At 43.7% G+C, this 13,247-nt stretch overlaps 1 protein-coding gene across 1 annotated transcript in view; it reads right to left on the bottom strand.

Moving 5' to 3' along the window:
* The window catches only part of atp2b1a (ATPase plasma membrane Ca2+ transporting 1a), a 33,306-nt gene that overhangs the window by 8,216 nt on the left and 11,843 nt on the right, over positions 1–13,247 (bottom strand). The window contains exons 3-16 of the mRNA XM_080022440.1: positions 11,577–11,774; positions 10,857–11,114; positions 10,197–10,322; positions 8,983–9,144; positions 8,309–8,347; positions 6,132–6,287; positions 5,723–5,937; positions 4,687–4,929; positions 3,785–4,026; positions 2,513–2,750; positions 1,852–2,031; positions 972–1,059; positions 781–887; positions 435–626 (exon numbers count right to left, since the gene is read on the bottom strand). Of these exons, the coding sequence (XP_079878566.1) occupies positions 435–626; positions 781–887; positions 972–1,059; positions 1,852–2,031; positions 2,513–2,750; positions 3,785–4,026; positions 4,687–4,929; positions 5,723–5,937; positions 6,132–6,287; positions 8,309–8,347; positions 8,983–9,144; positions 10,197–10,322; positions 10,857–11,114; positions 11,577–11,774 (2,444 nt within the window). The remainder of the gene's footprint in view (positions 1–434; positions 627–780; positions 888–971; positions 1,060–1,851; positions 2,032–2,512; positions 2,751–3,784; positions 4,027–4,686; positions 4,930–5,722; positions 5,938–6,131; positions 6,288–8,308; positions 8,348–8,982; positions 9,145–10,196; positions 10,323–10,856; positions 11,115–11,576; positions 11,775–13,247) is intronic.

Consider the following 13,247-nt stretch of genomic DNA (forward strand, 5'->3'; position numbering starts at 1 on the left):
AATGACTCATTCGTCGGACTTATTGTCGAAAGGCTGTAGTCACAAAGAGGTAAAACGACTGAAGAAACAGTTTGATGACAGTGAGTAGGCATGCCAGCTCTGATAATCACTTTTTGTCAAGTACCATTTTAACAAGAGCTATTGAATAAATCTATCCCAACTGGGAGCTCAAAAATGCAAAAACAAATAGTGGAGGTGTGTTTAAGTCCGCAACCCATGGTTATCACAAAAAAATGCATAAATTCTAAACTGTACCTGAAATCAAAGCTCTCTCAAAAATGTTTATATACTCCTTGTAAACCTTGGGCCGTGGGCTATCAGGAAACAAGTGGCTCAAAGAGCGGTAGTTGTTTGGCTTCAGGCCACTTTCGATAAACAAACTCAGATGAAGCAAACAGTCTCACAGAGATGACGGCTACGACGTGAGAGCTCACCTGGGTGATGCAGGCTCCGGAGAAGGCCACGATCACAGCCACCACGTTGACGGTGAGCTGAAACTGGAGGAACTTGGAAATGCTGTCGTAGACGTTGCGTCCCCACATGACGGCCTTGACGATGCTGGAGAAGTTGTCGTCGGTCAGGATGATGTCGGATGCCTCCTTGGCCACATCCGTCCCGGCGATACCCTGGAGGCGTTAAAGTGAAGGTCCGCGGTGTTAAGGCAGGATTGTGACGTTACCACTGTATTTAAGGTTGTTATGTAACATAATGTGGCATGTTCATGAACAGAGCGATACAAATAAAGATTTAAGAGGGGAAAAAAAGAAGGAGGGGACATACCATAGCAAATCCAACATCTGCTTTCTTCAGGGCAGGGCCATCATTCGTACCATCTCCCGTCACTGCTACCACTTGTCTTTGCTCCACTACTGTGCTGTCAATAATACCTGGATGGAGAGATCAGCCATATTGTATGACATAAATAAAATAATAATTAAAACAAATTGTAATAAGATGTTTTGACGAGGTACCTTTGACTAATGTGTGCTTGTCTGTGGGCGAAGAGCGAGCCAGTACTCGGAGCTTGGGCCAGATTTTGTCTATGCGGTCTTGTTCAATCTGAAAATATCGAACAAAATCATATTCAGAAACAAGAGTAACAAAAAGAAAAATTCATAAAAAACAACTACTGAGGCGTATTGGCACGCTTTTGAAATGGGCAACAATCTCAGGGATGGGTTGAGGTTTAAAGTGGAGGACCAAAAAGACATCTTCAGAACGAGATAAGAACAAATTGAGACACTGATCTGGGTTCTTGCGGTGTTCACTGCCCCTGCGCGAGCACCTTGTGTCGGTTACGCACATTTTAGTATTTTTGGTATTTTTAGAGCTAATTGTGCGTAATCACCGGGTGTCATGACATTTCACTGCATATATGTATGACTGTATGTATATGTACAGTATGTGACAAATAACCTCTTGAATAAGATGTATTTATTTTGAGAAGCACCGAGCAACCAGACGGCACAGTTGAGATAAATAAAAGCCCCGGTCACTATTTGAGGAAATACGGTTACTGTCAATAAATGACAGTGAGTTTGATATCACTATTTTTTATTATATTGTTTTCATCTTCACGTAAAGCAAAGCCACTGCCACCTCCTCTCGCTGTGGAGCTCATGCTTGTTTCACCGCAAGTTCTTATTGAGTGTCCTGCTGACAGTGTTCTGGGACATGTTGTCCAGTGGTTCTAACGTCTATTGTTCAAGTGTACCTCCTGCTTTAGAGCTGTCACAACTATTACATACTGATCACATCATTGCCTGATTTCCCAATTGAAATCATGTTTCCACCCTCATTTAAGGGGAATTTGAGAAAGGCAATGTGAGAAATTGTTGCAACAAATCCCACCTCTCCTTTCTCGTTCCGTATTCTCCGGTTGAACTCTTTGCCCTCCATGCAGAGGAAGTCGTCTCCGGGCTGCAGGATGCCACACTTGGTGGCGATGGCTCGGGCTGTGTTGATGTTGTCCCCGGTGACCATCCGTACCGTGATGCCGGCACGCTGACACTTTCTGATGGCATCCGGGACCTGAGGGGGAGACAAAACAGGAGGAAAAAAGGAGTTGCTTAGAGCTGAAGCGTAAAGAGAACATTGCCTTGGTTGATGAGACGATTAAAATTGACTCTTTAGTTGATTTAGAACCATTAGTTTTGTGAACAGCCATTTGACAACTATTCCACTGAGGAAGTTTCGACGACAAATCACCAGTTGTGATTTATGGCCTTTGTTGGAAGTCATTAATTCTCTCTCTCTCCCCCCTTTTCCACTACTTACTGCTACGAATGTGGATCGATATGGATGAAACTTGAACAACCAGATGTCTGTGATGTCACGGTTCTTACAAGACCTCAACTGTGTCCGTAGCTCCAGCGGTTGTCGTGTTCCAGACACTTTTAGCCAGAAAAATGCCAAGAAGAGGCTGCAGACCGCTTTTCTTCATGGACTTCCTGGAGGACCGCGAACCCCAGCTTGGGAACACACACACACACACACACACACACTCACTCACCTCTGCTCGGACGGGGTCTTCTATGCCCACCACGCAGAGGCAGGTGAGTCTGGTGAGGATGTCGTTCTCGTTGTCCCAGTCAGGCTCGCCCTCCGAGAGGGGGAAGTCTCTGTAGGCCAGGCAGATGGTCCGCAGGCCCTCCGAGGCCATGGGCTCGATCACCTTCCTCACCATGTCGTCTCGGTCGCGTGGCCGAAACACCTTGCTCTCGCCACTGGCGGTGAGAATCTTATAGCATCTGGGGGGCGGGGCGGGGACGTTATTAGGGCTGTGTATTGGGCAGGATCTCAGGATTGAATTTCAATACAAAAAGGACCACAGTTCAATTCCATATCAATTCTATCTGATAGGGATGAGATGGCTCACAATATGATTCCGTATTAATATATACATTTTACACATAGAGAGAATTCCCAACCTTTCAGTATACCGCCAAGTATAATGATAAAGTGAAATGACAAAGATATTTCACAGAACAAATTCGGTCCAATACAGAAATTGAATTTTACAATTAATTTGTGACTATGGTGGTAAGAATATAATTTAAGCGAATTGTTGAGAATTGTTTGCGGAACTTCCAAACAAAGAACACATTTCTTCAAATCAATTCAGCCATTGAAACAATCGGACTGAACTGTTTTGTACATTGTACAGAAGAATTAAAGAAGAGCTGAAAGAGCAGAAACGTTGAGAAACAGAGTTCTAATCAAGCCATAATCAAGCCAATGGGAATCGAAAGCGAACAGCAAAAAAGGGATCAGGGATAGAAAAAGAGAAAATTCAGGGCAGAAATATATGTAAAAAGAGAGAGGAGGCTGGGAGGGAGGACAAAGCAGTTGCAGAAGCCAGGAGATGCCCTGTGTGGGTTAAAAGGAAGCCTGCTTGGCTAAGAGGCTTAGGGAGCTGTTACCGGCTCATTTTCTCAGCGCCCGTTTTTAAGAAGCAAACTAAGGGGCTTGGGTGGGATGGACTTGAACTACTTAGCTGCATAAGCCGTTACACACATCATTTACTGCAAAGCCTGGCAAACTGGAGCAATTACTAAGGGGACAATTTATTTCCTCTGAGTGGAATAATTTTCTTCTTAAGTGTCCAGTCATACGGCACAAAGTGATACCTTGCGTGTTCACAATGTTTGATTTAAAGCAAACGGTAGTTGATATGAAAGAGCTAAATCATTGCATGCCAGCATTTGTTGAGCTCAAACGGGCGAAAAACACAGGAGAGTTGAACGCAAACAAGAAATGATAACCCGTGCTGACGGTTTCTCACTTTTTGAGGAGGATCTCGGAGGCCCCTTTGCTGAACATGCGGTAGCTTCCGTCGGCGTTCTTCAGCACGGTGCTCATGGATTTGCGGACGGAGTTGAAGGTGTAGACCTTGTGGAGCTTCTCCTCAGGGATCTCGTTGCGAATGGCCTGGTAGTCACGCTTCAGGTCAGTGGCGAAGCCTAGCAAGGCACATTCTGTTTTGTTGCCCACCTGGCGGGGGAAGCCGCCTTCCTTCTCTGGAGACTGAGGAAGAAAGTGGAAAAGTGAATGTTGGAGGAGGAGGAGGAGGAGAGACGACGAGACATGACAAATGCAGGGAGTTCTCAAGCCGAACTTCTCAGGGATTACTCAGCAACAGTTTTACTGCAGCATTGGGCATAATTAGAATGTCACAACAAAGATTAACATAAGATGACAATACCAAATGATAATTTTGTATGAATATTACAAAATACTAGAACATGGACATATTCCAGTATTTAACATTGGTATTTAACATGGTTTGTGTTTTGCATTAAGTTATCAACAGCTACAGTAACTTTGAAATAGTTAATATGATGTAAATTATGTAATACTCAACCCACAATTGTTCAAGTAAGCAACATAGTTTGATTGTATATATTATAGAAAAAAACACAAACACAAAAAGCCCTCTACATAGTCCAAGTATAAGGATTAGAGAAGATTTATTGACATGACAGATCATTAATCTGGAAACATTTATTTAAAAGGCTAACGTTATATTTTGATGAGTCTTCTCAGAGCAGTTACTGTTGGTATTTGCTGAAACCATGGAAACAGCTTGTATAAACCCTGATATTGCACATGTTTTTGTAGTTTTGTTTGATAGTATTTCTTAAAATGGATAGTGAACAAGCATAAATTGTTAGACATCGTCGTTACCATGATCTTGGTGGTGTAGGCACAGTTCACTCCAATGCCCAGAACCAGAATGTCTAAGATGGCAGAGGGAATGTTCTCGGGTTCGGGGACTTTTCTGTGGTGCTTGTCAGCGATGAAGGCCTGCACCACGGTCATGCGGTTCATGGTGAGGGTGCCCGTCTTGTCGGAGCAGATGGCGGTGGCGTTGCCCATGGTCTCGCAGGCATCGAGGTGACGTACAAGATTGTTGTCCTTCATCATTTTCTGGAGAACACAGAGAAAGAGGAGGGCATCCGTTAGGGGAGATGGGAAGTGAAAACTAGTGTCGGGAAACCTCAAACTTAGGGCTGGGTGGGATTTTGATACAAAGGGTCACGACTCAATTCAATATCAATAAGATATTGATGGGATGGCTCAAAATACGATTCTAGATTGATGTATTGACATTTTACATGTAATCACTTTTTCTGACATGCGTTACAAAAATATTTCACAGAACAAATTCAGCTTGATGCTGTAATTAAATATCTAAATCCATTTGTCGCTATGGTGTTTTGACAGAAGATGGTCGCATAACTTCCAAAGTACTGCTTTTACAATTTTCAAATAGATTCAGAAATTGAAACAGTAGAAATGTATCAGAGAAGTGATTTTTTTTTTAAGCCCTCCCTAAGCAGAGTGTGAGAGTAACTGACAGTGACAGTAAGTGTGCCCGACAAGCACGGTGCTTCTTTTGTTTCGTTCAATAAGGAAACAAAGTAAAAAACAATCCATCGAAATCAAAAACACAGTTATTCTTTTTTGAGAAATGGGGCACGGGTAGACGATCGCTCCCTCCACTCAAACACCAGTTATTTCACAAACCAGCCCAAATTTTAAGTACCCACCCAAAGCTATTTTTCCAGCCCGATGTGATCAAAAGTAGCCCAATCTGGCAACACTGTTTGCAGCAGGGGAAATCATGACCTCGATTTAGTGTATCCTTTCAGTCAAGTCTTAATAGACTGAACTGTAAGCTGGTTTGTAGTTTTGAGGGTCATCCGATGTCAGATTTTACCTTAACGGAGTAAGCCAGGGAGATGGTGACTGCCAACGGCAGGCCTTCAGGCACCGCCACCACCAAGACGGTGACGCCGATGATGAAGAATTTGACAAAGAATTGGACGTAGATGGGTGTGCACTCCTTTACCCAAGGCAGGTTTTGAATCCAGAAGGTGTCCACGACAAACAGCACCACCAGGATGATGACAGTGACTGCTGACATGACCAGGCCTTTTGGGAAGGGAAGGGAAGAAAGGGCCGCCGTTAATTTTCCTAAAGAACAATCCTGAATGGAAGACCTTGGTGTGATGACAGTAGGAGTGAGAGAGAGGGGAAATCAAAAAGGTATCTAAACATTGCTAAGATGCCACAGAGGGACTGCAGTATTTGGCAGTGTGAGTATCCATTACTTTTAGTCTACCAACCTGCTTTGCCAATCTGGACAGCTAGTTTGGTTAGCTTGCCCTGGAGAACGGACTTCTCCTTTTTTGGCAGGTTGGCCTTCTTCTTCTCCTCAGCGTCAGCTCCTTCATCGCTGTTCAGAGGCTGCATCTCCATGGCAGCTCCATCCTGCGCTTTAGCTAGCACAACAAAGAAGGGATATAACAAGGATTTGATAATAAGTTATTGATCTTGTCATTTGGCGACGATGACAAAAAAGGAATGCAGTGGTTGAAGTAACATTGGTAAAATAGAACAAGGGGGATTGGCCCTGGTTGCTGATTTTCCTCGTTCGATTCTGAATAGAAAAAAAAAAAGAGCTTCACCAACGAAAGGACCAAAAGAGGGGGCAGTGTTTACATCTGTGAAACACTTACCAAACCCATATTGTAAAGGTTCTGTAGCTACACAAGCACAAAAATGGAATATCACAGTCCCAACGTTCAGGGAGTAAACTAGTATTTGAGGTGTTTCCCAGTCTGCATATGCAGTTAAAAACAGCGACTGTTTAGCTCCAATTGTGTTTGGGCGGATGGGAGACAGTAGAGAAAGAACAGGTTTGATTAGTTTGGCCGAAAGCTATCACCTCACAGTGATTTTGAAGTCTCTGCAGAACAATTACACCTCATTACATAACTTAAGGCAGTATTTAAAACACCTGTAAATGGGACTTGTTGACATATGTCAACCTCAGCATCAGGTTTTATGTTTGATGAACACGGCTTTTCTGTTAGATTTTTCTACAGGAAACAAAAGTCTGACGATGGTCAATGCAATTACATGACACCAACTGTGGAGAAGAGGTGGTAAGAATTTGAGGTAGCAGCTTTGGAATCAGAGTAATCAGTTTCGGCCTTAACTGTCATCGCCATTTTAAATCCTTTAAAACATCTCCGTCGCCGTTTTCCGACACACAATTTTGCAGCCCAAGTTAATGATTACAACACCATACGAGTTCTGAAGTGATGGAAGGAAGGAGATTAATTTGAAAGACTGGAGTTTCCACCCGAGGGCATAGTTAGCGTTACTGCCCACTATGTAATAAACCTCAGTTGGATTTTTTTAACATGGGATATGAAATTAACAAGCAGACATCCTGACATACATGGATTTTGTGTAGAATACTAAGATAATCATTGCAATACATTCTTTCACACAGGCCATGTGACCTAGGAGACAGAGAATATGATGGCATCAAGAGCAAAGGAAAGGATTTGGCTGGCCAGCGGGAGCTGCTCTCTGACGTGTCTCACCCTGTGATAAAATCATTAGCTCAGCGGCCCGTCTGCGCTGGGTTTTGTTATTCACACCGTGAATCGCTGAGGGAGTCTTGTCTCCGTTTCCCTGGTATTCTTTAATTAATGCACAGGCCTCGTCTATTACTCGACTATTAAGCTGCGTTTACAACCGCACGGGTCCAAACACAATAGTGTGTGTGCGGCAGGAAGAGCAGGCTTCGATACTCAGACTCCAATGGCCGCTGTGGCTTGTTCTGCACTTACATGGCCTGTGTAATCTCAGTCTAAAGGATTACTGTTCATTCCTGGCAGGCAGAGGGAATCTGTGCACGAGGGACTACGGCCAGAGTTGTGGTCTGAGTCCCTGCACCACTGATCAGAGTCCCAGCAGGATGCTGAAACACGCAACTTGCTTACTGGCTGGCATATTAAAAAAAAAAAAAAAAAAAAAGGAGGCAAAAAAAGAAGCCTCATTATCGCTGCTGTCCGTCTGAAATATCTCCTGTCCCGGGTCTTACAGAGGAGTCTCTGGGTTGCTTTGATCAGGACACGTCTAGAAAACGACGGTTGACGGAGAGACGGTAGACGGAGGGGGGGGGGGGGGGGTTAGAGGGTGGGAAAGCAGATGTTCTGGCCCCCGAATTGTTGCATGGGTTTAATCTCCTCATCCCTAATCGCCATAACTGGATTCAGCAGCACCTGCCATTCAAAGCTGGATGTGCCAAGGCACATGCAGTGCAGCGGATAACACACTACAATACAGAGACGAAGAACGCCAGTACGAGACACCAAGCCACTGACCGACTCACAATTCTATTAACATTAATTGTGAGCAAAACGCCATTCTCACACACACACACACACACACACACACACACACACACACACACACACACACACACACACACACACACACACCTCACCTTTCTTGCGGTTTTCCACTGATCCATCCTGCTTCTTGTCTGTGGAGACAAGGCAGCACAGAGAGAGAGAACATCAGTATCAGCAGGGAATCTCCTTTGGCTGTTCTCCTAACGGCCATGGTAAAATATTTCTCAATCATTAAAATCCTCTCGTTCATTTGATAAAAGGCAGAAAGAGGCCTCACAAAGGCAATCTTTTATTTTATTTTTTTTACCTCTTTCATTTATCTACCACTGTATCTAGCTCCCAATCCGTTAGTTACACAAAACAGTTCTAAAATACATTTGTAGTCAGTGTTCAGCTCCTTTTGCTTCCAGAAATAACTACGGTGGCCAGAGTACGGCCCTGACCCCAGACCCTGTTGCTCAGATGGACGCCTGTGTTCCTCCTTTGCTTAGCTCTCGGTAGTCTAACCAAGGGGTTCCAACACTGAGATCTGTAGCCCCTTAGGGGCCCTCAAACTAGGCTCCGGCAGATTTACGATTAAATCGTCAATTGGCGACCCAACTCTATTGATCTTTGATAAGGCCTTGCCATAGAACAGTTTGGGAACCCCTGATCTAACCTTCTCAGGAGATGTAAGGTTGCAGAATGAACATGTTTATGACTGTGTGCACTCATGCTGAATCAGTAAATACAAATTGAATGCTAGGGGGAAGAGGGGAGGGCACACTTTTTTTCTGCTTTTTCTTCTCCTCCTTCCCCTTTTTCTTCTCCTCTTCGTCTTCTTCATCATCCTCGCTGCTGCCGAGTAAAGTGTAGATGATTCCAGTTTGAGAGTTGACGCCCACAGCGGTGACCAGCATTTTCCCCGAGCCCTCCATTACATGGGTGCCTGCAGACAGAGAAAGGAGGTATAAAAACATGGACGCCTGGCCTAATGCTATTAATATGTTCTGGGTGTTACTACTTAGCTAATGCACTCCACATTCCCCTCAATGTTTATCTTAAGCCTTTAACCACTGCAGAGATTACTTATACCATGTTCCTCTTAAAATTTACTTAAGCAGTGGATTGAACCCCGCCCAAATGTTTATTTTCCAACTTGTAGGCTGCCATTTAAGTCTTTTCCGACGCAAAACATTTTAGCACAGGCTCAAATGTTGAACTTGATTCCTTTACTTGCCTAAAACATTACAGAAGGCTCTCACGAGTACATACTGAGCTATAAGCAAGAAAGCTTTAATATAAATAGTGGCTTTGAAAAAGGAATACAAAACGACGACACCTTAGAGTGTCAAACATACGGAGAAGCACTCATCTTTGATGATTCAAACACACTCGGAACCTTTAAACAGCCGCTTTGAATCAAAGGCCAGTTGTCAGTCTGAATGATGCATGGAGACTCAGACAGCAGGTACAGGTTTGCTCAAGGAAAGCGCAGGCAGCTTTTTTTTTGTGGACCGATGAGTACTGAGACTGAGATCCCCAATTTTTAAGACCACGTTTGGTAGGAACATGGAATGCGAACTACCTTATGTCATGTTTTGATAGCATTTAGGCGGTGGGGCATTTTTATGAATACAAGTACATGTGCACAGAGTCACCAAATGCTACTCCATTCCTTGGGTAGTCAGTCTCTCTCTCTCTCTCTCTCTCTCTCTCTCTCTCTCTCTCTCTCTCTCTCTCTCTCTCTCTCTCTCTCTCTCTCTCTCTCTCAAAAATGGGGACGCAAAACAAGGAGTGCTCCTTCTAAAGCCCTCTGCGGTTCCCCTGGGGAATTGAGGTGCACAGACAAGACAAAAGCCATTTGATCAAAGGATCAGCTGGCTTTCATAAAATGGGATTAGGAACAAAACAAACCGTGGCCTTCCTCTCTCAAGACAGCAGGAAAAATAATTTGGTTTTTAAAAAGGGTCAAGTCTCTAAACTAGGACTGAAAGTTACCTGACAACAGCATGGGATCTTTTTGCTGTGTTTTCTTGACGTGATCCGACTCCCCTGTGAGGGAGCTCTCATCGATCTTTAGATCATTGCCTTGGATGAGGACGCCGTCTGTGGGCAATAGGTCGCCTGGAACACACAGAGACAACACCGACCAAGTTAATGCAGAATATTAAAACATTAAAATATCCCCCCAGAACATTCAAATTATTTCCACTTTGATATGAGATTACTGACTGTATTCATCTTTGCCCGTGCATTACTGCAAAATTAAGAAAAGATAAAAGTCTAACTCTTTGTTAATATCCATGGGAAAATTCAAGTGTTAAAGCATCAACAGCAAGTTCACAGAACATTGTAGTCAAAAAAAGGAAATGAAACAAACTATATGCACAAATCTATAAACGGATGTTAAGAGGAAGCAGCATGATGGTAACTAGTGAGCCATAAACCATAATATTCACAGCAATATAAAATAATAGTAGTAGTAATAATAATAATAATAATAATAATAATAACAGTAGCAGTAGTACTAATCCTAATAATGATATTGGTTGTACCACTATTAATAATAGTGATTTATATTTATAACAGAAAAGATTTCAGATTAAAAATAAAATTGGGACTAAACTGAATGAGAATGCTGTCAATGCTACCATTTACCATATTTTATTTGTGCGACGTCGCCGACCACTATCTCAGCCACGGGAATCTGGATGACTTGTCCGCCGCGGACCACAGTAAACTTCTGCTCCTGCTCGATGCGGCTCTGGAGGCCCCTGAACTGCTTCTCTTTACTCCAGTCGTTAAACGCCGTCACTAGCACCACGCAGATAACAGACAGAAGGATGGCGGCGCCCTCGATCCAGCCCGCATCCGCCTCCCCCTCGTCCTCCACACCCCCAGCCGCCTTCCCACAGTCTGTGGGGGGGGAACAAGGAATCAGTGTCACCAAAAGGACATTTGCCACAAGATGGCAACACCATCTTAGCTCCTATTGAACACATGCAGGCTTTGCAAGCCTAAATGGAACATGAACAGCGTATACAAGGGGGGGTCCAATCCAGGTTGAGTTTAGTTTTTTTTAATTTTATATCCAAGTCTAACTGTTTACTGTGTGAAATTCTCACATTACTTTTCCTCTACAAGGGCAGATAAACAAAACCTGTCTAGCAACCTAAAATGAGTATGACACTTCCTGATATTCTCTTCATTTCATTTTGAAGAGCTGTTTAGATACAGGTTTAAGTGGTGCAGGATACAGATAAGACACAGATTGATTAAAGAAAGTAAAAAATCTTGAACAAGTGCAAGTAAGCAGCAGCACAACAAATAAAATGATCATCAGCGAGGAGAAGAAGAGGGGATTTCGGCGGTGCTTACTTTCTCTTTCGGCATCTGGAGGTTTGTAAAAAGAAAGGCCTAATGAAACTATGGCTGCCACCTCGAGGATAATAAGCGTTACATCTTGTAACGCTTCCCACACTAACTGAAGAAACGTTTTTGGCTTTTTTGGAGGTATAAAATTCTGCCCGTATGCCGTTTTCCGCTTCTCAATGTCCGCAGGCTGCCCGCTAAGACCTGAGGAGAGACAGAAAGAGAGAGAGGAAGAGAGAGAAGTTAAATTTCAAGAATAACCGTCCACATTTTTTGTTTTTAACATTACATAACTTCACGACTTGCAAATCAAATTGATACGAAGCCCTCCCTCGATTCTGCCCTTTATCCATTATAACGTTATGTGTAGAATTTCTTTTGACCATAAGAGAGAGCTTGTCTCCCAAAATCACCTCCAACTCAAAAGGTCAGCGGGCTGTTGTATTCCACTGGGCTAACAAAAACCCTTATCCCAAAATGGCATCAGCATTTCTGACAGACCTGCTTTTAGGCAACAATTCCAGGCAGCCAGAATACACATTCAGTCGGCACGTCAAACAATTTGACCCTTCCAGAATCCTGCTTGTAACACATTGTGAGGACATAGGGTAATAAAGACACTATAATGTACATTTTCCAGAGGAAGATATTGTCAGTTAACGGGAGAAGCTGTGTCAATTTCCCCTCACATAGCTCCGTGTATACTAGTATATTTTAGAGAGAAGTATTTTTCATGCTTTACTCATCTGACATGGGAGGGACCCATTCAACCATGTGCACAGATAAGCATTTCACGGCAACCCATTCAAAGGCCTCCGCATTCAAGGCAGAGTCAAATATTCAAAAGGGCCTTCGCACATTTGATGATCCGTGACAGCTTTTCAGCTCTATTCATGCCAACTGTGTGTGGGTGGTTGCGCAGACTGGACTGAACTGGACTTGCACACGTGCGTTGTGTGTGTGTGTGGATTGCAGAGGCAGGAGGCAGAAGGGGAGATGGAGCAGAAATGGGGGCTAGCAGAGAGTGACTTTGTGAAACTGCTGCTGACAGGCATATGGGCGGCGGAGGGGGACGAAAACTAATGAAGAGTGGAGCTGTAGAAGACCGGAGGGGATCTGCGCTCAGGATGACATCGTCTTAATGGGGAAAAGGTTTAGGAGGGCACAGGCATAGCCCTGTGCACACACGCAAATACACACGGTCTGCAGCCAGTAGCGGCAATGAGGATCATACCACCACATGTGGGTATTAAGTCTGACCGCCGAGCCTTGGGGTGACATAAACACCAGGGAGGGAGGTGCACCCACACCCTGCCTAATCCACCGCTCTGTCAGAAAAATTATCTTCTGATGATGGAGCAGCTTCGCGTAGACAATTTAATTATTGATATGCAGCACTAAAATCAGACATTTGTCGAGAGAGGGGTAGTTAAATAAGCGTTAGTTTGATCATCCCTGCATAATGTGATGTGAAAATAAATGAATATCTCAACATATACTACCATTGTTCTTAAAGCCTTCTTCTATCTTGTTTTCCATAAGTGTTTAAACATGCACGTGCGGATAATCCATTCACTTCACTGCATGTCAGGTCAGAGCCAGCCTGTGCCTTTTGACAAGAATTCACCATAAGCAAATCTTGAATAAGCCCATTTGTCTCAATTTTCTGCACTCCAT

This window comes from Zeus faber (assembly GCF_960531495.2).
Source record: "Zeus faber genome assembly, chromosome: 21".
Taxonomy (NCBI): domain Eukaryota; kingdom Metazoa; phylum Chordata; class Actinopteri; order Zeiformes; family Zeidae; genus Zeus; species Zeus faber.